Source organism: Colletotrichum scovillei (assembly GCF_011075155.1).
Source record: "Colletotrichum scovillei strain TJNH1 chromosome Unknown Contig00009, whole genome shotgun sequence".
Taxonomy (NCBI): domain Eukaryota; kingdom Fungi; phylum Ascomycota; class Sordariomycetes; order Glomerellales; family Glomerellaceae; genus Colletotrichum; species Colletotrichum scovillei.
In genome coordinates this window covers 5,008,067-5,028,402 of record NW_023336267.1, presented here as the reverse complement: position 1 = coordinate 5,028,402, position 20,336 = coordinate 5,008,067, and the positions used below count along the sequence as shown (strand labels likewise).

Below are 20,336 nucleotides of genomic sequence, written 5' to 3'. Positions count from 1 at the left end.
TCAGAGGGCCCAAGTTTGAGCTTATCAGCGGATCCCGCCAATCTGCATCTGCGATTTTGGTGGGGTGCGTTATCGTTATCGGCCCTCCCCCCTCCTCCCCACTGAAGCCGGTGCTTCCCCGCCACTGAGACATCGTCTTTCAGTTGAAGCCTTGAGCACTAAGAGATCCGTGCAGCCCCGCTGCGCTCTATGCCGTTCACCAGCGGCCCCTCTGTCGGCCGGCTCCGTTTCCCCTTGGTCGGCATCTTCCACCCTGCATCGCGAGAAGGTCCAGACATGCAATTCGTTCCATCTTGCACCGATTCCCATCCTGAACCCCTGCATACGCTGTAAAATTGTACCTTACTCAACGAGTCGAATGCACTCAGAGATTCCATGCGGCTCTGTAGCTTGTACTGTACGCATCAACAAGGATTGGCCGGCACGTGGCCCGTCCTAAAGATACAACGCTCAATTCACGCTCCACGACCAAGTCTACCTTACCTCGGTGAGGGTGAAGCGATGTTCCCAGCCCAAAGCTCACTTCAACTCGCGTGTGCTCACCGATACTCACCGAAATACACCGAAAATGATTAGATGACAGACGGGCATCCCAGCCCTCCGTCACCGAGAATGATTCATCAACACTCCGGCGCTGACAAACCCCCTCCACCAACCTCTGTCATCTATCCCCAGTCGTTCATACAACTCTTTTACCCCGATCCCCGGCAAATCCTTCCAAGGTTATATTGCTTACCCCAGAGGATGCGGGCTGAGGAACGGGGAGAGTTGCTTATTGCAGGCCCCTCGCGGCTCCATCTTTGTCTATCTCAACTGCCGTCAAACCTAAATCCCCCGCCGTGTCAGCAGCCCGGCACCAAATCCGGAACGCCTAAGGCCGATTGACATCGCCGATAGCTCGAACCCCTCCCTTCTCCGCAGGAACATGGAGCAGCGTGGCATTTCGGCTGCGTTCCAGCTTTGCCGGCTGAGACAAGTTTTTGGCTCTTCGACTGTGCTATGACCGAGGTAGAGAGTAGATATAGCTTTGCCGACACGTCGATTCTTAAGCTGGCCTATCTGCCTCTTCAGAGCTCTCCGCAGCCATGGGATACCTGCTAGACTCGACAGCGGACAACATGAAGTTCTACAACGTCATCAACGGCGAGCGCCGTGGGAGCGATAACCACCACCAATGCACAGATCCCCGCACGGAGGAACCGCTCTGGGACGCTCCCCTTGCCACGACGCAGGATCTTGAGGAAGCCGTTGCGGCCGCTCAAAAGGCCCTCAAGACTTGGTCCAAGACTACGATCCAAGAGAGATCTGACCTCTTGCGCAAGATTGTGGAGATTTACACCACCCACAAGGATGAGCTGAAAGAAATCGTCATGAAAGAGACGGGGAAATCGGTAATACCATAACCTTTATCATGAATTCTATCCAATGATGAAGATGCTGATGACTCGTGGCGTCTAGAGTCTCATGGCCGACATCGAAATCACAAATACCTGCAATCAGACCTCGTACTACTGTATGCCTGCACTGTTCTCTTGGGTTGACTCGCTCATACTTACAATTGCCAGCAAATGTTCACCTTGAAGATGAAGTCACTTTCGAGGACGACAACATCAAGATCGTCGCCACTCACCAACCGCTGGGTATTGTGGGGGCTATCTGTCCTTGGAACTTCCCTCTCATCTTGTCAAACATCAAAGTGGCATCCTCGCTCATCACCGGCAACTGCATCATCGTCAAACCCTCACCCTTCACTCCGTATTCCGTCATGAAGTCCATCGAGCTGCTCATTGACGTCTTTCCTCCCGGTGTCGTACAGGTGGTCAACGGCGGCGTCGACTTGGGTATCGCAATGACCTTGCATCCAGGCATCGCCAAGATCAGCTTCACAGGGACAATCGCCACAGGAAAGAGTGTCATGGCGAGCTGCGCAAAGACGCTCAAGCGCTTGACCCTAGAGCTAGCGGGAAACGACGCGGCAATCGTGACGGACGACATTGACATTACAAAGGTGGCAGGACAGGTCGCACAAGGATGCTTCTTCAACGCCGGGCAGATGTGCGTCGCAACGAAGCGAGTTTACGTCCACGATTCGGTGTATGAAAAGTTCTTGGATGCCTTCAAGAGTGCAGTTGCCGAGAAATATGTCATCACCAAGGATGCCCACGCACCCAGCTTGTTCGGCCCCGTCTCGAACAAGATGCAGTATAACGTTGTCAAGGATATCTATGACCACTACAAGAAGAATGGCTTCAATATGATTGCTGCGGACCATCCCGAAAACTCCAAAGGCTTCTGGATACCCCCGACCATTGTCACAAAGCCTCCTGATGACTCTATCTTGGTCAAGGAAGAACAATTTGGTGAGACCGCTAATCTTTTCCCGAGTATCTTGAGCTAGGCACCGCCTCTTTCTGCTCTCACGCACAAGCTACTCATGCTGACTATGTCACCAGGTCCGATAGTACCCATCCTATCTTGGACAGAGGAAGGCGAGTTGTTCCAGCGAGTCAACCTGGCCAACGCTGGTCTCGGTTCCTCGGTCTACTGCCGCGATCTAGGCCGTGCCGAGAGCCTCGCCCGGAGGGTGGAGGCGGGAACAGTCGCCATCAACCTCCCCGAGATACCGCACCACGGAGGTTACTTCTCCGGCATGAAGGACAGCGGCCATGGGGGCGAGATGGGCAAACACGGCCTTCATTCGTACTGTTACACGCAAAGTCTACAATTTGGCAAGAGTTGATCAATCCGGCAAGATGGCAAACAAGCGTACCAGAAGACTTATTCCATGCTACTTTGAGCGTGTTACTGTAGTCAGAGACTCGTACCAATAGTCTAGTCTCGCTAAGACGTAGTACATACCAATGAACCCAACATTATCACACCGTTCAAGCAGTATTCGCCCGGTTCTCAAGCTCGACAAATTGCACCGCAATATCCCCAATGGTATCCTCCAACGGCCTATACTCCATCCCAAGGACCTTCTCCGCCAATGACGCATCAACCCCAAACATGCCCTCCGCCAGCGCCGCCTTGGCCGGGTTCCCCTTTGGTATCCGCCCCTCCCACTGCGGCAGCTTCTCCCTCAGAACATTCGCCAGCCGCTGATTCGACACGCCCCCGGGACTCACCAGGAACCTCTTCCCGCCCGCCTCGGGCGTCGTCGCCGCCAGCAGGTGCGCGCGCGCGACGTCCCGCACGTCGACGTACAGGTGCAGCATCTCAGGCGGGACCGGCGATTCCTTGGTGAGTGACGGCCCGCAGAGGTTCTGGTAGAGCATGTGGTTGCTCTCGTTGAGGTTCTGCGGGGAGGCCGTCGCCGAGACGTCGTAGAGGGGTCCGTAGACGATGGGCGGGCAGATCGTGACGAGGTCGAAGGCGGGTTTCGGTTCGGAGGAGAGGAAGGACCAGGCGGCCTTTTCTGCGAATTTCTTGCTGGCGACGTAGGGTATCGCCGGGTGCGTCGACGCCTCTGCGTCCTTCCTCGATACGCCGAGCCAGTCTTCCTCGCTGTAAATCTTGGGCGGGTCGGAGATGGGGGGCTTGGTGATGTCGATTACGGCGGCCATGGAGCTCGTGACGATGACCCTCTTCACGGTCGGCGCCTTGCGCACCACGCCGTGTAGGATCTCGGTCGTGCCCTTGACGGCTGGGTCGAGGAAGTCGGCGTTGGAGTTGCCCTTGCGGAAGTTGAAGGGCGAGGCCGTGTGGAGGACGACGTCAAAGGGCGCATGGTCGGAGACGAGGACGGTGTCGAAGGCACCCGGGGTGGCGATGTCGGGGACCAGGGCGAAGTCGAGCTGCGTGGAGGGGTAGGAGGCGAAGGTCTTGCGGAGCTGGTCGACGGAGGACTGGGAGCGGACGACGGCGCGGACGGAGTGACCTGCTTCCAGGAACTGGGCGAGGATGTGTTGGGCTATGAAGCCGTTTGCGCCGGTTAAGAGGACGCGGAGAGGCATGTTGGAACAGTTTGCTGTTATGATGATGATTACTCTTAATATTGACTTTTGAATACACAACCACCTTTCGACTGGAAGTTGATTGTTGAGCTTCAGTTCGAGCTTCTTTATAATACCATTCGCAGCGCTGCCGGAACAGTTCCGACCCCTCCGATGACATGTGGAAACTTGCCATCACAGCAAGCATAGCTCCATGACTCGCAGCAGCTTTCCACTTTCCTCCTCGAGTCCTCTCCCATCTTCCTTCCAAGGCCACCATACCTTACCTCGTACAAAAAGTGACTGAAAAGATCATGGAACTTTCCGACCAAAGCGACGGCTGGTCTTAACGTACCCGACTATCGGTACTCGCTACCAGTTGAGGAATTTGCCGCGGTACGGTCAGGCTCGTCGGAGAAAACGGTGTTTATTAAACTTTGGGATAACAAGTGCGATTGCAACTTTGACCGGGGGTTCGAGACATAGATAGGCGGCATAGGCCACAGCCTACAGGCTACGGTAAACAAGAGCTATCCGAAGACCGCGCCGGTGGGAGGGGTAATTGGCACACGAGGCAAGCTCTAACTGCTGAGGTGATGCAGCCATCGCAGAGTGCTCCGTGAGCTTCACCGTCGCTGGTGATTGACGAAGCAACATGTCTTCCGAATTCACTGCCGGCTTTGATTTTTTAGAGTTCCAGGGAACCATCGGCCGTGGAAAGGCTTGCCGTATCTGGGAACGAATTGCACGTATTAACCAATGGTCTCATCGCAACATCCCACTATCTGGTTGGTATTTAGAACAGGTCAAATTATTGCGTAAGTGCGTATCAAAGGCAGGAGACACTTATCTGGTTGGATTCCACCTTAGGCAACTCATGATAACTCCAGCATCGATTGATCAGCATTACATAGGACCCAGATTGCATCCGACAGACACTCTCTCAGCTCGGGGCCTATTTGCACGAATGTTTGAGACAAGGTAAGCCGGGACCTTTCCGGTCGCCCTTGCATGTTGAACGGAACCCCCACGTTCCCTACCGACCGTACAAATGTGCCCCCGTAACCCCCGCTTCCGCACCCGGCCGATGTACGGACTACCCCAAAACAACCAGCCAATCCCGGCAAGAACCCCAACAATCTGCCCCGAAAAGAACCCACTTTGCCGGGCCCGCCGCCCGCGTACACAAGCGCCAAAAGAAATCACACAAAGACAGAAATGCCGCATCGAAAATCAAAAATATTGACCAGCCTGGGGGTCGAACCCAGAATCTCCTGATAACTGATGAATCGTAGTCAGACGCCTTGCCATTGGGCCAACCGGCCATGATTGGTTGAATCCTCGAAAGGATGTTGACGAGCAAGGCCAAAACTGCGTACATATACCTTTCTCACAGTGATGTCAGCCCTAGCAGCGGCAACTTGAGCATCGCGACCTCGAAATGCACCACCTGATGTGGCAATACCATCAGTGCTTGTGAAACATCTTACACCCCAAAGATCAAGGTAAGGCTCATTTTATATAGACTTATCTCTACTCTTTTCATTCCTGGTTATCACGATCACGGATTTAGTAGCTCTGTCATTGTTGATACTACCAATTTGACCCTCCTCAATTGCTAGCTTCGTAGCGAATGTCTCATTTTGCTTCTCTCATTTCCATCTCAGGCACACTTGTCGCCAGAAACTGGCATTCGCGCTGCTAATTGCCTATTTTCTATGGAAGCGGTAAGAAAACTACGGATTGCTGTACTCGATGAATCAGTTTCACAAGATAGTCATGCGACTTAAGCGAGAGCAATTGTTCCTTGTGGTTGGCTCAAGCTCCCGTGGTCATGTAGATCGTTATGCTATTGATCTATGTAAGTTCACGACTTAGTCATGTCACTTCACGATTGTGCTGCGAATTCCACTCATAACTCCCTGTGGTGGTGGGGCTGACAATCAATTTGCGCCAGCGATCATGACTTTGCCATAGCTAAACGGCTATTTCGGGAATCTGGTACTGTAGCTAAAGAACGTCCCGCGGTCGGGAATAGGAACCCGTCAATTCTATATAATGGACAAGTTGTCAAATCCTATGATTGCCATTAGTTCATCCCATCGGCTCGTAACCTTTACTATTTTACACTTTTACCAAGCAAAACGTTGTTTACACTTCACACTTCCCAAGTCAGGATAACCTCAACGTGAGCTGATCCTTGTCGCGACTACGCCTGGTTAAGAGCTAATTTAGTTTACCATAGATGGCTCGCTTCATCTTCGTTTTTGCTGCACTTTGCGCTGCGACGGTCCAAGCTCATCCCCAAGCTAGAGGCAACTGCGGATTTGCCTTCACCGCTTCCGGAGGAGGTCAAGCTGGCGGATGTGTCGGTGCTGGCGACACTGGAGGTGTATCGATTCCCCAGGGACCGTACGTGCAGTTCGCCATGGGTAGAGACTGAAGTCAGCGTCACCAATGGCCCCATTGAGGGTTTGTCTGTTCAGTCTACGGGAGCGTGCTGAGCAACAGTAAACCGGACTTAAACTCGTCGACGCAGTTCAGGCGTACTAGATATGCCTCAAAACCAGTCGGGTTGAGTCGACTCAATCTCTTCAGGATGATGTAAGAAGCTTTCTGGCTGCAATGGACAATTTTTGGACGGGCATGGTAGGCTTGCGAGGTTGCGATATCTAAACATTGCATTTGTAAAATAGTAGCGAGCTTTAGGGTGGCTTTTCCTCTTGAAAACGATATCCCGTGAAGAGGAAGATTGAGAGTACTGATGGCGAAGACTCAAGCTGACCAAGTCTGATACTGATCATATGTTCGATGCAATCATGCCAGCTTCAGGTTCAAGAGCTGCCACACTGCACTAGAATCAGAATTATGATACCATCTTTATGGAAATTTCAAAAGTGCCACTGACAGTTTTGATGCTTCCCAGTTCCAACTCAATTTAGTAGGCCCGCTCTCTCTTATGTGATAGATCCGGTGATTCCACAAAACTACATCACGATGTCTCCACGGGGTAATTGTATCAGCGACTAGGTGAGTCTCTTTTGAGAAGATCGAGAGAGAGGACACCCATACAAAAAGACTAAACTACGTTGTCCCCGGATACTCATGAACCAACTCTCTGATACCGCCAGGTCAGTGAAGGTATTATCTGTCTATCCTAGATTGGCCTCTCTAAACGTCCATCGAAGTGATGTGTGTTGTTCAGTCGGTATATACCTGGCTTATCAGTTACCTCGGCCTCAAATTCATGATTACATACCGCCTCGTTTGATCACCTTGTTGCGGTCCCTTTCCCGAGATACTATCCATACGGAAGCAAGCATATAGATTGCTACTTGACAGCCTTTTCGTCTAACGCAGAGAGATTTGAGGCTCTCATATATAGAAATGAACATAGGAATGCCAGAAATTGCCTTTACTGATGTTGTTAGCGGGTGGATGGCTACGTAAAACACCACAGGGTAGGAACGTAGTCCTTGAGGCGTGGAGAAAAGCGTGTTCCGCCCATGCGTGACATACCTTTCGCCTGGCGGCTCCATGACAAGGGGACTGCTCTTCGTTGGTATACGAAAGACGAAACGGCTCCTTCCATACGGATGTGTCTACTTTTTTCAAGTCCAGTAGTTTCCGGAGAGACAGGAAACTCCCTGCACAAACTCACATACAAGGGGGCCAAGAGACGCATTTGTTCCGCTATGGGAGGCTGCATCAGCCAGCAACTCACTCCCACGCCTGTGACAACTATCCGGATAGAGAAATCCGTATTCTTTGGAGATACTGGCCGCTAGGGAGCGCCTTCACTTACAGCACGTTACCCGATCGCTCGTCGAAGAGGTTCCGCCCTTCAGGTCAACCGTCAAACTTTCAGGGATCCTTGTGGGGTTCGGTGTTTGGTAGACGAGAAAATCTGCTCTCAGAACGACCCTAGCATGGGCATGGCTTGTTGGTTCTCCCGGCTCCCACCCAAAACCAGACGAAAGCCATTATTTCCGATATGTATCCCCTGACAGTTTGACAGGCGTTATGTGGAGATGGCCACCAACAGAGAGAGCACCACGATTCATTCGCGAACGATCTGGGGACACGAACGGTTCATGGTGGCACGATAGGACTTTCGGGCCGTTACGATCGAATGCGTCTTCAGATGGTAGAAGAGCTGGCATTCCCTTGCCTCAACGTGGCCAGCTAGGTTAGTGACTCGCCAGTTCGCCAAGTCTCTTTGACACTGTTGCTCCATCCAAACACGGGGCAGACACAACTGTGCCCGCTGTCGAAGTCGCGTCGCAAATAAAACAGGCCCACTGAAGGGATTTGACAGCGTTACATCAACTCTTTGGAGGTATTATTCGAATTACTTGGCTCATTTAGATCTGCGCTTTCCGCACGCCGCTACGCCGCTATCACGAAACCCCAAAACTCTCCGTTTCACACCTCGACGCGCTGCGGCACTTAGTTGCCCGGGTACCATCTGCTGAGGATAGAAGTCACATTTGCCGGCCTGCTAAGGTGAGCGCAGTGACCGCTAGGCTCGGTCTCCGTCTTGGAGCCGGCAGGCAGGACGGCAGACATGCCCTGCTGGTAGCTCAGAGGCAGTGCGTTGTCAAGAGTGGCATAGAGGTAGGCGCAGTCAATGCCGTTGCTCCAGGGTTCGTAGCCGGAGGCGTTGGTGAAGGCACCGAGAGCGGTCCAGGTCATCTCGGACGCCCACTTCTCCTGCTCAGAGGCAGGAAGGTCGTTGAAGCCGGCCTCGGGGAGCAGAGTAGCGTTGCCAACAACACGGTCCCCCTATATTGCATGTTAGTATGACTGCCATTTTGTAACCGACGGGAACTGGGGTATTAGGTTACATACCTCGACAATCATCCAAGGAAGAGGCTCGCCGCCGAGAAGATCGAGCAAGCTGGAACCCTTGGGGAGCATGAAAGCACTGGCGTAGACGATGCTCACGACACCACCAGAAGCACCAGCAGCGGAGCGAGTGGCAACGTCGTAGCCCTCGACAGCGTTGCTGGCAACGACACCACCGTAGGAGTGGGAGTAGATGACGACCTCCTTGCCATCGGCAACAAGCTTGTCCAGCTCGGTGCGCACGGCGGCAACATCGTCTGAGAGGGATGCCAGGGGCGTGGTGGTACCGCCGACGGTGGGGAGAGCCACGATGGAGGCGTTTAAGTCGGAGCCGGCCAGCTCGGTAGCGAAAGGCTGGAAGGCGGAGGGCAGCTGCCAAGCGCCGGGGACAATAAGAATTGAGGGCTTCATTGTGTAATGGGAATGTGACGTGACAACTGGAGAACCACGAGTGATGCGATCTTGGATCTGTCAGAGATTGACGAGATGAGGATATGGGCAGAGATGGGCGAGGGATGCGTGCAGACTTGAATCGAGGTGGACTCTAAAAAGGAATGTGTAGCCTGCCTAGTAACAACGGCAAGAGGCAAGTGATGAGCAGAGGCAGGTGGTCTTTCTAAAGTACTACTTCGTATCTGCTATAGATATCAAGGCATGAATATACATCCTCAGCAAGCAATATCCCCGAAATGACAGCGGCCAAAAGCGATGAACGACGCGTGACAGCGGGATGAGCGCCGGGTAGTCTGTCGGATATTGCCACGAGGTCTTGAGTCCTTGAGGTCCGCTAGAGTGGTTTACGCGGTCCCCCGAAGTTATCCACAAACGGCCCAACGTTGGCGGTGGGTTGCTCCAGTTGTGAAAAGGGGTCGAAGGGGGGCCAACTTGAGGGGGTCATGACGGAACAGGTTATGGCGCAAGTGAATACCCGGTTCGATCGAGCGGAGACAAAAGGACGAGAGGGGCTCGGTACCTTACAGGCTTGCAGCTTGAAGAATGCATGTGGCAGGATCTTCTTTTGTGTACGGAGTAGCTTGTGCTGCGCCGTCGTTCTGCTTTGTTTAGCATTTCTTTTTCTTTTGAGGTTCAGGCATCTCGCTAAGTAGTTTGCTTTAGTCTCCGAGGCCTTTTGCAACCATCTTCTCCATGTTACCTCGGCAGTCGAGGGCTCGAAGGCTCGGGGCAAGCTTCGTATTTTATCTCTTGTCGTTTTCCATTCGCCCCTCATACCCAAAGAAAAGCAATCCTTCATGTCAATATTCCACTTAGTATTTGACGATAATGACGCACAGGAAGGAATCGTGGTCCACCGCAAGAAATCGAGGACGTACAGGGTTGTTGACTCATTGTGGCCCCCATCCGCGTCTTCAACAGCTCTCTTCCGGGAGCTGTACAGAGGCCACAATTGCCGTGGTTTTGGCGTTGATCTGTCGATGTCAACCCTGTGCATGCATGGATGCGCCCGGACGTCAAGGGGCATGGCATGCGGGCCCTAGTTGCTAGAGGCGGGTCTAGAAGAGGGGATCTCCCCCGAACTAGTCTACTAGCGCGGGATCAGTTCCAACGGTTTTTCGAGTTTGGATGCGAGACCCCAGAACGAGAGCCGTGCGCCGGAAGCACTCTTCCTAATCCGAGTCCATCGGACGTTGGCAATGATGCTTCCTAGTGTTTGTAGCGTTCTGCGGGCCGGCTTGTGTAGGCCTAAGACGGAGAAAGAAGAAAGGCGAGACTAGGACTAGAACACATTATACTCCTAGCCTCCATGCCTCCTTACGACATCACACCCTGTCCAGAGTCCACAGATGTCTGGACAACCCTCCCGGGTTTCCTCCTCGAAACTGACAAAGATTTACAAACCCAACAACTCCTCGGGACTTGGCCGGGTGCTCGCTCCCCTTTTCGTTGCTTCTTTCGGTTGGAGTTCCACCTATTGTCTCTCTCTGGGCCCCTACCCGAGGTAGCAGTTGCAATGGGGGCAGATTGACATGTCAAACATGACATGTCAAAACAGAAGTGATTGACAGTTTGGGTATGCAACAGCGGTTCGGGCAAAACGAACGGGTCCAAGAGCCCGAAACCCGCGGCCGTGATAGACGACGACGGGGTTGTCGCACGTGTTTTTGCTTTTTTTCTCCTGGTAGATTTTGTGTAAGCAAAGCCCGCGGCAAGGAAGGCATCTGGCATTCCCAAAAGAATGTCCAGAATAAAATGATTCCCCATCCCCACGTGGTGTGACCGGTGTCGTTGACCCCCCTTGCGTCCGTTTACTCGGTAACCCCCCTCCACTCACCATCGACGACGACGACCCGTTTTCTATAGACCGCTGTTCAACGAGAGCCCGCGTGGCCATCAAGCCACCCGCCATGGCAGCCACTATGGTGACATACCCGTACAACGATCCGACTATCGATCAACCCCAGAGGGACTATCTGAAGAAGCTGGCCGACTTCGCTGAAGATCAAAACCTGTCCGAGGATCTCCGTCCATATGTACGAGCGATTACGATCGCCTTCACTGTCTTTGCTGCGTTCGTGGTCGGGTTGAGGTTTACGGCCCGTCACCTGCAGGGTGCGAGGTACCTTAAAGATGACTACACGATGTTGTTCGCTCTGGTGATATTGATTGGGAACATGATTATGAATCTTATCCGTAAGTGGCATTGGAAGATGAGAGTACAAAGACATGCTAACATTTTTGCCAAGTGGTTGATGCCGGTATTGGATTGCATTCAGGACGCCTTACACTAGAACAGCTGCAGTTTCTCGACAAGGTACGCATCACTGATCAGCGTTCCCTAGCACCCTGCAGCTTCGCTTTACTATCCAGCTTATGAGGACTAGACTAACATTGTTTTTGTAGACCATGATTGGTGCCGAGATTCTATACGTCAACGGAGTCAACGTATACAAGATAGCGCTGCTGTTGCTGTACCTACGCATCTTTCCAATGCGAGAAGTCCGTAAGGGAGCATGGATATGTGGCAGTTTGACATCGCTCTGGACGCTTGCTTGCGTCGTCGCCGCCTCGATACAGTGTCTTCCCCTGAACACGCTATGGGAACCGTGGAAGCCCGGAACTTGCATCAACCTCTTTTTGACGCAACTTGCCATCGCTGTGCCGAGCATCATTGTCGACATTGCGATTCTCTATCTTCCGATACCCCACGTGTTGAAGCTCCAGATGAATAGAGCTCAACGGATCCTGGTCCTCTTCACTTTCCTCCTAGGAAGCTATGTTGTGTTCTGTAGTGTCTACCGCTTCAGAATTTTCTTGCTATACACGAAGAACGATGTTCCTTGTAAGTCTCTTGATGCGGATGAACTCTCTGATTTTCTCGTACTAACTCAACAATAATAGACTCATTGGCTCAAGGCCTGGCCTGGAACATTATTGAAATCAGCAGTGGTATCGTGTCTGCATGCTTACCGACTCTTGTAAGTTTAGCAATGACAACGTTAATGACAACATGACTGATCAAGTGCACAGGGTCCAATCGTCCGTGTACTATGGAAGGGTCTCCTTGAATCCGCTCAACGAAGTGGTCTGGATAAGTACGCCCAGTCATCCTCCAACAAGAAGTCGACAGGAAGGTCAGCAGGCATGACCATCGGCGGCGGACGATCCGGAAACGCCTCCCATGCAAGGGATGGCTCGAAAGACTGGTCCAAGCTTCCCGAAGCCAACGCTAAACCGAGCTTCCGGGAGGAGTCCAAGTACGGTATCGGCCTCCGGACAATGGGTGGAGGCGACGATGACCGTAGCTCCCGTAGCTCAAATGATGTCGAGCTGATGCCTCAGAGCACGGTTAGCGTAACTGTGCGGAGCCCAGCCAGGGACAACTTTCCCGAACACGAAGGGGGTATGAGTGCGAGAGAGCACTACCATGGGAAGAAGATCTCCAAGGAAAGCAACTCTGGATATCCTCACTCAGATAACAGGATATGGCAGCATCGCGAGGTTGAGATAACGACGGAACCGGTAGAACCGGAGTCCGTCTTGCCGGATTTTAACAGGAAAAGGAAGTCGGGGATATGACGAGACGGACGCTGGCGGAATACCCATATGAATGAACATCCTTTGTAAATAACCTGTAATAGTATCTAGTATAATCATGCTGATGGAGCAAAAGCTTCAAATCTTTCAGATCAAGGCCTCGACAAGCTGTCCAAAGCGATTCGGTTCTGGAATACATGTCAGTAAGCCTCGAATAAGGTTGTTCACGGTGTAAAGAATTTCAAGTGTTGCCTCAAAAAGCAGCTTCTGTTTTTACTTCTCTGCGCATATGATTCTATGACATGCAAAATGCTGCAAAGATATGTTAACAAGAAGTTATACCGTAACGTAGTCTTCTAGGATGACTCAGCCTGCTCTTGTTCCCTGGCCTTCTTCAGATCCTCCGGCCCATAGAGGTTCCTCACGGCGAAAATCAGCCCAGCTGCGAGTGCAACCATCAAAACCCAGATTGCGTAACCGCCTAGAGCCTGAGTGTTAGCACCTATGGCAAATAGGGTGGTGAACGAGGCCGGAGAAAATGCCCTGATGACGCTCGCTCCGGTAAGAGCCAAAGCATTCAGCGTTCCTAGAACACGAGGGCTGGGCGAGATATCGTTCAACGACAGTTGTATGGCAGTGAAGCTCATGCTCACGCCGCAGCCGATAGTGAGAGCAATGGGCATAAAGACCCAGAAGAACGTCACCCATGCCGGGTTGTGTACACCGAGCTTGAGGACGACGTTGCCGAGAGGGCAGACGAGGAAGAACCAAGGGTACGCATAGGCGCAGGCGCGCAGCACACCGTTCGTGCCTATGCGATGCTGCAACGGCGGGAAGATGATGAGGAGCCATGAGACTTGGGCGATACCGTTGACGGACATCATGACGGAGATTTGCAGAGGGGTGAAGCCGTAGCCACCAAGCTCGACTGGGGTGAACCAAAAGACGGGAACGACGGCCGTGTAGGACAATGCGAGGAGCATGAGGTACCCGTACACGAAGAGGACATTGGAAGCGCCTGGCGACTTGACGATCTGTTTGATGGAGCCCTTGTCCTTCTTGAGCGGTGCTGCTGCATCGTCGTTGCTGCTGTGCTTCTCCTTGACCAGTGTTTCCTCGACAAACAGTATGCTAGTGATGGTCGCCGTCAAACCAATGAAGCCAACGCAGAAGCTGGATAGTGCGTAAGGGTAGTCGAAAAAGAATTGAGCTTTGAAAACGCTCGGGTACTGATGCGCCGGATCGGCGAGGGCCCCGCCGAGAAGGGGCCCGAAGAAGATTCCTAGGTTACCACTCAGAGCAAACCAGCTAAAGGCCCTGGCTTGCGTCTTTTGGGTGACGTGCTCGGCAATCATGGTGCGCATCGTGACAAGAGATCCGCCAAACACGCCTGCCAGGCATCGGAAGAGGATCATCTGCCAAATGGTCTGTGCCATGCCGAAGATGGATGTGGCGATGGTGACACCGCAGAGGGAGAAGACGAGGACGGGCTTGCGGCCAATCCGATCAGAGAGTCTGCCCCAAAAGATCATGACGACGGCCTGGGTCAGGGAGAAGAGTGACTCGATGAGACCGCTGTAGAAACCGACGTCGGCTTTGGCGAGGTGGCCGTTCTCTTCGGCCATCTGGCTGATGTATGGGAAGATGCAGAAGAAGGCCATGGGCTCTACAAGTCGCGCGTAGCATAGCCAAAAGACTTGCCATACCGGCAATGGCTTATCATCGTCGTCCGGAGTCTCATTCTCTTGGGATGGCTCATTGAGTGTTGTGGCCTTGGAGACATCGGGATCAGCGGTCGGAGCGATATCGCCGGCGATAAGCAATGGAGTTGTCTCCGTCGCGTCGTGACTGAAGGTGTCGCCGGTTGCCGGCCTCTGGTTCGGCGCCATCTTGATGGCGCAAGAATGTGCGGTTGTATTCGTATGGTTTGATACAATTACCCTAGAAGACGGAGGTTCCTCGGTTTGGTCGGCTCTTCCTCAGAGCTTGCGTTCCAGGCACAGGCGGCGTGACGAAGTCGCTTGTGAAGTAATTAAGTGTATGTAAGCAAAAGTGAGATGAAACGCAATTAACATTGTTAATAATTTGAGAGCGCGTCACCTCGGTCTTATGTCAGACCGCCGCAATTTTCAGCCTTCCTAATCAGGTTAGGCTACCTAACCAAAGTACCGTCCCAACTCTCAACAAACAATTCAATGGCTGTATTTAAGCATACCTCTGAAGGATGGGATTTTTTGTGTTGCACAATTGCATTTGTGCAATGAGATGCCAATTCTTTCGCTTGCCATTGAGACAAAGAAGACTGAACAACTCGCCTGTTCATCCAGGGCTTCCGTTCGCTACATCCTCGGGTTCGCTCATTTTCTCCTCTCGTCATAGTACACATGGTTGTGACAGCTTTTATCATATTCAAAACGCCGCTTTCCGCTGGCTGGAAATATCTAATTCAAAGCACTTGTCTGTTTTTGAAATCTCGCGAGAATTTTAATTGTCAAATAGATCCATTCTGTGCATTTCAGTCCTGCAGATTGATCTTCTTCTCGCCAGTTCATATGATCCTTTTCTGCAAAACAAGTCCACCGAAGACTAAAGTCATCCGGTAAATCCTCTGCCGCTGAGATGTAGCTATACATCTACTAGCCATTGCACTCTTTTATCACCTCCAAAATCTTTCAGGCTTTCTGGCTCACAGGCTGAGTGGCCACAATTTCTTCCCCTTTGCCTGTATACTGGTGAGCCGGGCTATCTCCGTCAGGCCTATCGGAATCGGATCCAATGACTGAGGAGCCTTCTGCGGCAGCTCCTTCGGTCGCAAGCCTCATCTCCAAGTCAGGATGCTTGTGCTTCCATCTTTTCATGTACCATGTGCCAAACATAAGAAAAGCCCACATTGCGACTTCGAATACTGTAGCTGCGGGATACCCGTGGGGATAGCGCGGGGCTTCGACGGTTGGGAAGGTGAAGAGAGGGATCCAAATCTGTCCACAGAATCCGAGGGTCATCATCGAAGAGATGATGAGACCTCTTTCACCGTAATTCTCTTTGAGTGTAGAGTTCAGCCAGGAATACTAGGCCGCTTTTGTTAGATAGGTGAATCTAGCATGGTGTACAAGGCGACATACCAAGATCGGGGATGCCATTCCAGAGAAACCTCCGAAATAGAATGCGAGGAATTTGAGGATGTCGGGGACGTTCCATATCGACAGGACTATGCAAGAGAAGAGCACAAATGACTATGAGTAATCAGCGCTGATCCTTGTGTCAATTTTGATAAGATGGGATTCCTACCGCTTGGAAAGACCAAAGGCCCCTCAAACTCAAACAACCCGCTAACGTAGTTCCCAGCCAGGAAGACAATGCCCGCAGAAGGTCGATGAAAGTCGGCAAAATATTCACCAATTCAACAGAGTATCCAGCAGCCTTTAGCCACAAAGCCATGTAGCCTGTCCAGTAGTGCGCTTGGCACAAGAAGCTGTAGTGTGTCAGAGAAACAATCGCTTCCAAGGAGGCTCCGGGGCACGAACATGTAGCAAGGGACGCAGATCCACCACATTGGTCTGGAGAGCGTATACTTGAACGTCTTCCAGGTAATGCCCTCCTGTTCGACTGTTGGCATCCGCTTGACGGCGAGGGCGTGCTCCTCCGCAGAGAAGTACCACCTCTTGGGTGAAGTTGGAAGGCCAGGCCAAAACGCGAAACCCAGGAAGGAGATGGGTAGAGTGATGATACCCTGGACGATGAAGAGCCATCGCCACCCTGCGCGTCCAAAAACGCCGTTGAGGTTTCGATACGCCGCGGCCTGCAAATAGCCGGAGAACATGGAGCCTAGAGAGTTACCCATGAACCATACTCCAGCTCGCTTGAAGAGTTCTTCATTCTTGAACCAACTGCCCACTACTTTTGGTCAGTATTTCAACGTGAAACAATGTATGTGAACGACATCCTTACGAATGAGATGAGTGCCGCCGAACGATGAAGCTTCGAGGAACCCTGTGATAGCGCGGAGGATGTACAGATGCCAGCTATGCTTGATTGTGGACTGAGAGAAAGCGATCACTGCCCAGATGATCTGCAGGGAAGGTAACAAGAAAGGTGCACTGCACAATCTTGATCAGCAACTTGCTACATCGCCTGAATAAGCATCTAATTGTTTAACTTACATCTTTGCCTTCGTTTGCAGAGTCATGAGCGGGATTTGGCCAATGACGTATGCGGTGTTGTCTGAAAAGGTCAGTGGTGCATGTGACATGAGTTTCTGAACATTGGCTTACAAGCGACGACATAGTAGTTCAACTCGTTGCCGTGAGAATCAAGATCCTCACGCATGCCTGATACATATGCGTTGGTGACATTTTGCTGCCCAAGGAACTACTGGCGATTAGCTCATAACTACGGGAGTTGTGAGTGAAAGATTCCCTTACTCTGCAAAAGACTAAGAGCCGTAAAGGTAACGATTAGTTTGGTTTACCTTCCATCAAATGAAGAGACCTTGACTTACAAGACAAACTTCCAAAGACTAGAATCGCGAGATCGAGTTTTCGCAAAAGCTTCCGCTCTTCTGCAGGATAGTGGGAGGCTGTTCAATGACTGTGAGTGACTTCCTTGTGTACTTAAGATGCACGGTCGAACACTTACGGTACCAGTCAAACACTGACAATATCACTGCCCCTATCTTGTTCTCCTTCACCTTTTGACCGAAAGATCCCATCTTCAGCTGGTTCTACCGGATATTCGTCTGCGATGCACGTGCAAGCGTCAGAATCGGCACTGAGCTGTCGGTAGTGGTTTACATATAATGTCACCGGCGCCAGGAGGATTCCTCGTCCCCCTGTCTATGTCCCTTTCGCCTTCTTGGTCTTATGTACAGCCTTCACTAAATGCTTGCCAACCCCAAAACGTGCTTCTACCATGAACATCCAACCACCGCGGCGTCTTGTCCGCGATAAGCTCAACACCCAGTCTCTCATGCGGCATAACACCCGCCGAGACCCGACTACATGCATCGCACAAGAGCCTCGCCCACTATTCGCCATAGTGGCAGGAATGACGAGTGTCCATGCTTACCGGGGAAAGATGCGGGATAGCGGGTAAAGTACCTTAAACAAGGACCAATAATCTCCGATGCGGCAACGAGATCGTGAGTCCGGACAAACCCTCACCCACCACTTCCGCCGAACTCGGGGGTTTACCGAACGTCCAAGACCGGAGAAATACTACCGGGTGGGATCTCTAGACTGACTTGAACCCGTTTCCTGCGGCGCAGACATCGGTTTAGCGGCGGGAAAAGCCCGACGACGTGTGACGGGGGTGGGGATTGCGCCATCCGTTATCAGATGATGACATGCGGCGATCTCGCATCTCCAAGTGCCTCGACCAAGTAGATTTATTGTGTTGCTTGGTAAGTGCCGCGGGGTAAAATGCGAGTGTGACACCATGGAGAAGGATGAAACCAAATCAACTTGCTATTATTGGTCTCTTGATGGTTGAGGATTTGGTGGGGGTTAAGTCCTGCGGAGACGTCGCCGTGCCGTGTTGGCTCGACTAATACGGGCAGCGAGATCCGGCGTGAAGCCGTCCGTAGTCGCAGTCAAGGTTCATAGTTAAAACGGCGAGCTTGGAACCCGGGCTTTGGGTGTATTGGAGAAAACCTAGACAGAGACCAACCAGCCTCCGAAGCAAAGATACCCCGCCTCACCGCCCAAAATGCCGTCTGCTGTGTCCGAATTGTACCAATACACCCACGTCCCAGAGACGGAGGAGAACCTCGATTGGGCTGACCGTAAGTCTTGGCTCACCATGCTTTCACGCAAGACTATGCAGGGCTTGCAAGCTGACAGGCACCCGAAGTTCCCACCATTGATCTTGCAAAGTATGGGACACCAGAGGGCAACAAGGAGCTTGCCGATACATTGATCGAAGCCATTCGTACCAAGGGCTTCTTCTATGTTATCAACTATGGCATCTCGCAAGAGGCCGTCAACGCACAATTTGCCCTTGGCCAGAAATTTTACGAGCTGCCGTTGGACGAGAAACTCAAGTATGAGCCGGATTTGGATTCTGGAGATTACAATGGATACCGTCCCGCTGGTCGGCGGTTTTTGAGCGGTGGCCTCAAGGATAAGACAGAAGTATGGAACATGGCTAGTGAGTACTTCTTCACTTTGCTTCGAATCGAGGAAGCGTTGCTGACAGATGCATTCCAGCTCGCGCTGGACACATCACACAACCTTTGCCCAAGCTTCTGGAAGATCGCAAGGAAGATATTGAAGGATTCGCAAAGGTACTATCGAAGCCCTTTCAATCGTACGTAGGATATCGTGACTAACGCCAAACTTAGAACCTCCATGATAAAGTGCTAGACCCCCTGAACCACCTCATCGCTCTGGCTTTAGAGCTTCCCGAGGACTTCTTTACACGCGTACACAAGTGGGAAACTCACGATGAGTCTCATCTGCGCTATATGAAATATTCCAAGTTCACTCCGGAAGAGATTAAGCAACTCGATGATGGCCTGTGGTCCCGCGGCCACACAGATCTGGGGACGATCACCCTGCTTTTCCGTCAACCCGTTGCCGCCCTGCAAATCAGGGATCATGAGACCGGCGACTGGAAATGGGCTAAGCCGCTTGACGGCAGTCTTACCGTCAACACTTGCGATGCCCTCAGCTTCTTGACGGGTGGTTACGTCAAGTCCACGGTCCACCGGGTGAGTTGAAGCTCATCGGCACAACTTGACTTGCCCTCTATAGTTTGCTAATCTGGAATTCAGGTATCTGTGCCGCCCAAGGACCAGCGCCATGTCGATCGCCTGGGTTTATTGTACTTCGCGCGTCCTCAAAACGACCTCGTACTGAAGACGATTGACTCACCAGTGCTCAAGCGCGAGGGCTTTACTCAAAACGAGTTCGAGGCTGGCGGACACCCGGTGCCGACCATGGGAGAGTTCACCACCCTCAAGCAGACTTGGCAGCAAAGGAAAGGGGTCAGCTACCAGAACTCGGAAGGACAGGAGATCCTCCCGGGATTCAAGGGCCAATACTTCAAGTAGGACGAACGGGCTGTTCTGGCCGCCACATTTCTCGGAAACATGATCTTCGAATAAATGTGTCTGGATGAAAGGCACTTTTGTGATGGTGGTGTTGTGGCGGCGACCAAGGCGGCACGTTATGTATTGTGGTGATCAATATGAGGTTCATCCTTTAGTGACCCTCTACCAGCCCACACCACCTTACCATGTGCTACCTAGACTGACAAAGGAATCAATCGACTTAAGACATCTACAATCTCTCAGCTGAGGTCTCTAACCCGCGTGGTCCCCGTTGTCGCTTGCGAGTATCCTAGACTGTTCGATTAAAATGATAGGACGACTCTCATCTCGCGTCACACTTTTCTTGGCCTTCTTTACAACTTCGTGAGGTATTCAGCTTGACTGGTTGGATTCGGAGGAGAATAAAGACAGATTGCTACCGCCTACTACTTCTGTACTACACAAACACGATTCTTTCATTAGTGAACAGTAGAGCTTCATTTGATCTGCATCAATTTCACCACTGGATATGA

The 20,336-nt window shown here is 52.0% G+C and overlaps 7 protein-coding genes across 7 annotated transcripts; 3 read left to right on the top strand and 4 right to left on the bottom strand.

Moving 5' to 3' along the window:
- Positions 1-285: 285 nt before the first annotated feature.
- Positions 286-3,989, top strand: HER10_EVM0005532 (aldehyde dehydrogenase). The gene is made up of 4 exons (XM_035475145.1): positions 286-1,391; positions 1,459-1,513; positions 1,566-2,360; positions 2,454-3,989. Exons 1-4 carry the CDS (start codon positions 1,086-1,088, stop codon positions 2,738-2,740), a joined length of 1,443 nt encoding a protein of 480 aa, XP_035329362.1. The 5' UTR covers positions 286-1,085; the 3' UTR covers positions 2,741-3,989.
- On the bottom strand, positions 2,886-3,956 carry HER10_EVM0012803 (NAD dependent epimerase/dehydratase; the record flags this gene model as incomplete). Its single annotated transcript, XM_035482187.1, has 1 exon — positions 2,886-3,956. The coding sequence occupies one exon, from the start codon at positions 3,954-3,956 to the stop codon at positions 2,886-2,888; it is 1,071 nt and encodes a 356-aa protein (XP_035330249.1).
- A 4,395-nt stretch (positions 3,990-8,384) lies between the features above and the next one.
- HER10_EVM0001840 (uncharacterized protein) lies at positions 8,385-9,194 on the bottom strand (the record flags this gene model as incomplete). The annotated part of the gene is made up of 2 exons (XM_035471575.1): positions 8,385-8,720; positions 8,787-9,194. 2 exons carry the CDS (start codon positions 9,192-9,194, stop codon positions 8,385-8,387), a joined length of 744 nt encoding a protein of 247 aa, XP_035328914.1.
- A 1,952-nt stretch (positions 9,195-11,146) lies between these two features.
- Positions 11,147-12,818, top strand: HER10_EVM0003664 (uncharacterized protein; the record flags this gene model as incomplete). The annotated part of the gene is made up of 5 exons (XM_035473330.1): positions 11,147-11,432; positions 11,486-11,553; positions 11,643-12,081; positions 12,141-12,217; positions 12,270-12,818. 5 exons carry the CDS (start codon positions 11,147-11,149, stop codon positions 12,816-12,818), a joined length of 1,419 nt encoding a protein of 472 aa, XP_035329119.1.
- A 314-nt stretch (positions 12,819-13,132) lies between these two features.
- On the bottom strand, positions 13,133-14,818 carry HER10_EVM0005078 (major facilitator superfamily transporter; the record flags this gene model as incomplete). The annotated part of the gene is made up of 1 exon (XM_035474703.1): positions 13,133-14,818. The coding sequence occupies exon 1, from the start codon at positions 14,663-14,665 to the stop codon at positions 13,133-13,135; it is 1,533 nt and encodes a 510-aa protein (XP_035329296.1). The 5' UTR covers positions 14,666-14,818.
- A 630-nt stretch (positions 14,819-15,448) lies between these two features.
- On the bottom strand, positions 15,449-17,484 carry HER10_EVM0005345 (vitamin H transporter; the record flags this gene model as incomplete). Its single annotated transcript, XM_035474966.1, has 9 exons — positions 15,449-15,844; positions 15,899-16,009; positions 16,065-16,248; positions 16,301-16,670; positions 16,725-16,873; positions 16,937-16,997; positions 17,048-17,144; positions 17,294-17,352; positions 17,412-17,484. The coding sequence occupies 9 exons, from the start codon at positions 17,482-17,484 to the stop codon at positions 15,449-15,451; spliced, it is 1,500 nt and encodes a 499-aa protein (XP_035329337.1).
- A 995-nt stretch (positions 17,485-18,479) lies between these two features.
- HER10_EVM0011757 (2OG-Fe(II)oxygenase superfamily protein) lies at positions 18,480-19,824 on the top strand (the record flags this gene model as incomplete). The annotated part of the gene is made up of 5 exons (XM_035481179.1): positions 18,480-18,555; positions 18,624-18,920; positions 18,980-19,056; positions 19,114-19,482; positions 19,546-19,824. The coding sequence occupies 5 exons, from the start codon at positions 18,480-18,482 to the stop codon at positions 19,822-19,824; spliced, it is 1,098 nt and encodes a 365-aa protein (XP_035330130.1).
- Between the last annotated feature and the right edge of the window lie 512 nt (positions 19,825-20,336).

What these genes read in the sequence shown, in the direction of transcription:
- HER10_EVM0005532 (XM_035475145.1), top strand. Translation starts at nt 1,086, where the DNA reads ATGGGATACCTGCTAGACTCGACAGCGGACAACATGAAGTTCTACAAC. An exon ending in CAATCAGACCTCGTACTACT is followed by an intron (nt 1,514 to 1,565) that starts GTATGCCTGCAC and finishes TACAATTGCCAG; the next exon opens with CAAATGTTCACCTTGAAGAT. An exon ending in GGTCAAGGAAGAACAATTTG is followed by an intron (nt 2,361 to 2,453) that starts GTGAGACCGCTA and finishes CTATGTCACCAG; the next exon opens with GTCCGATAGTACCCATCCTA.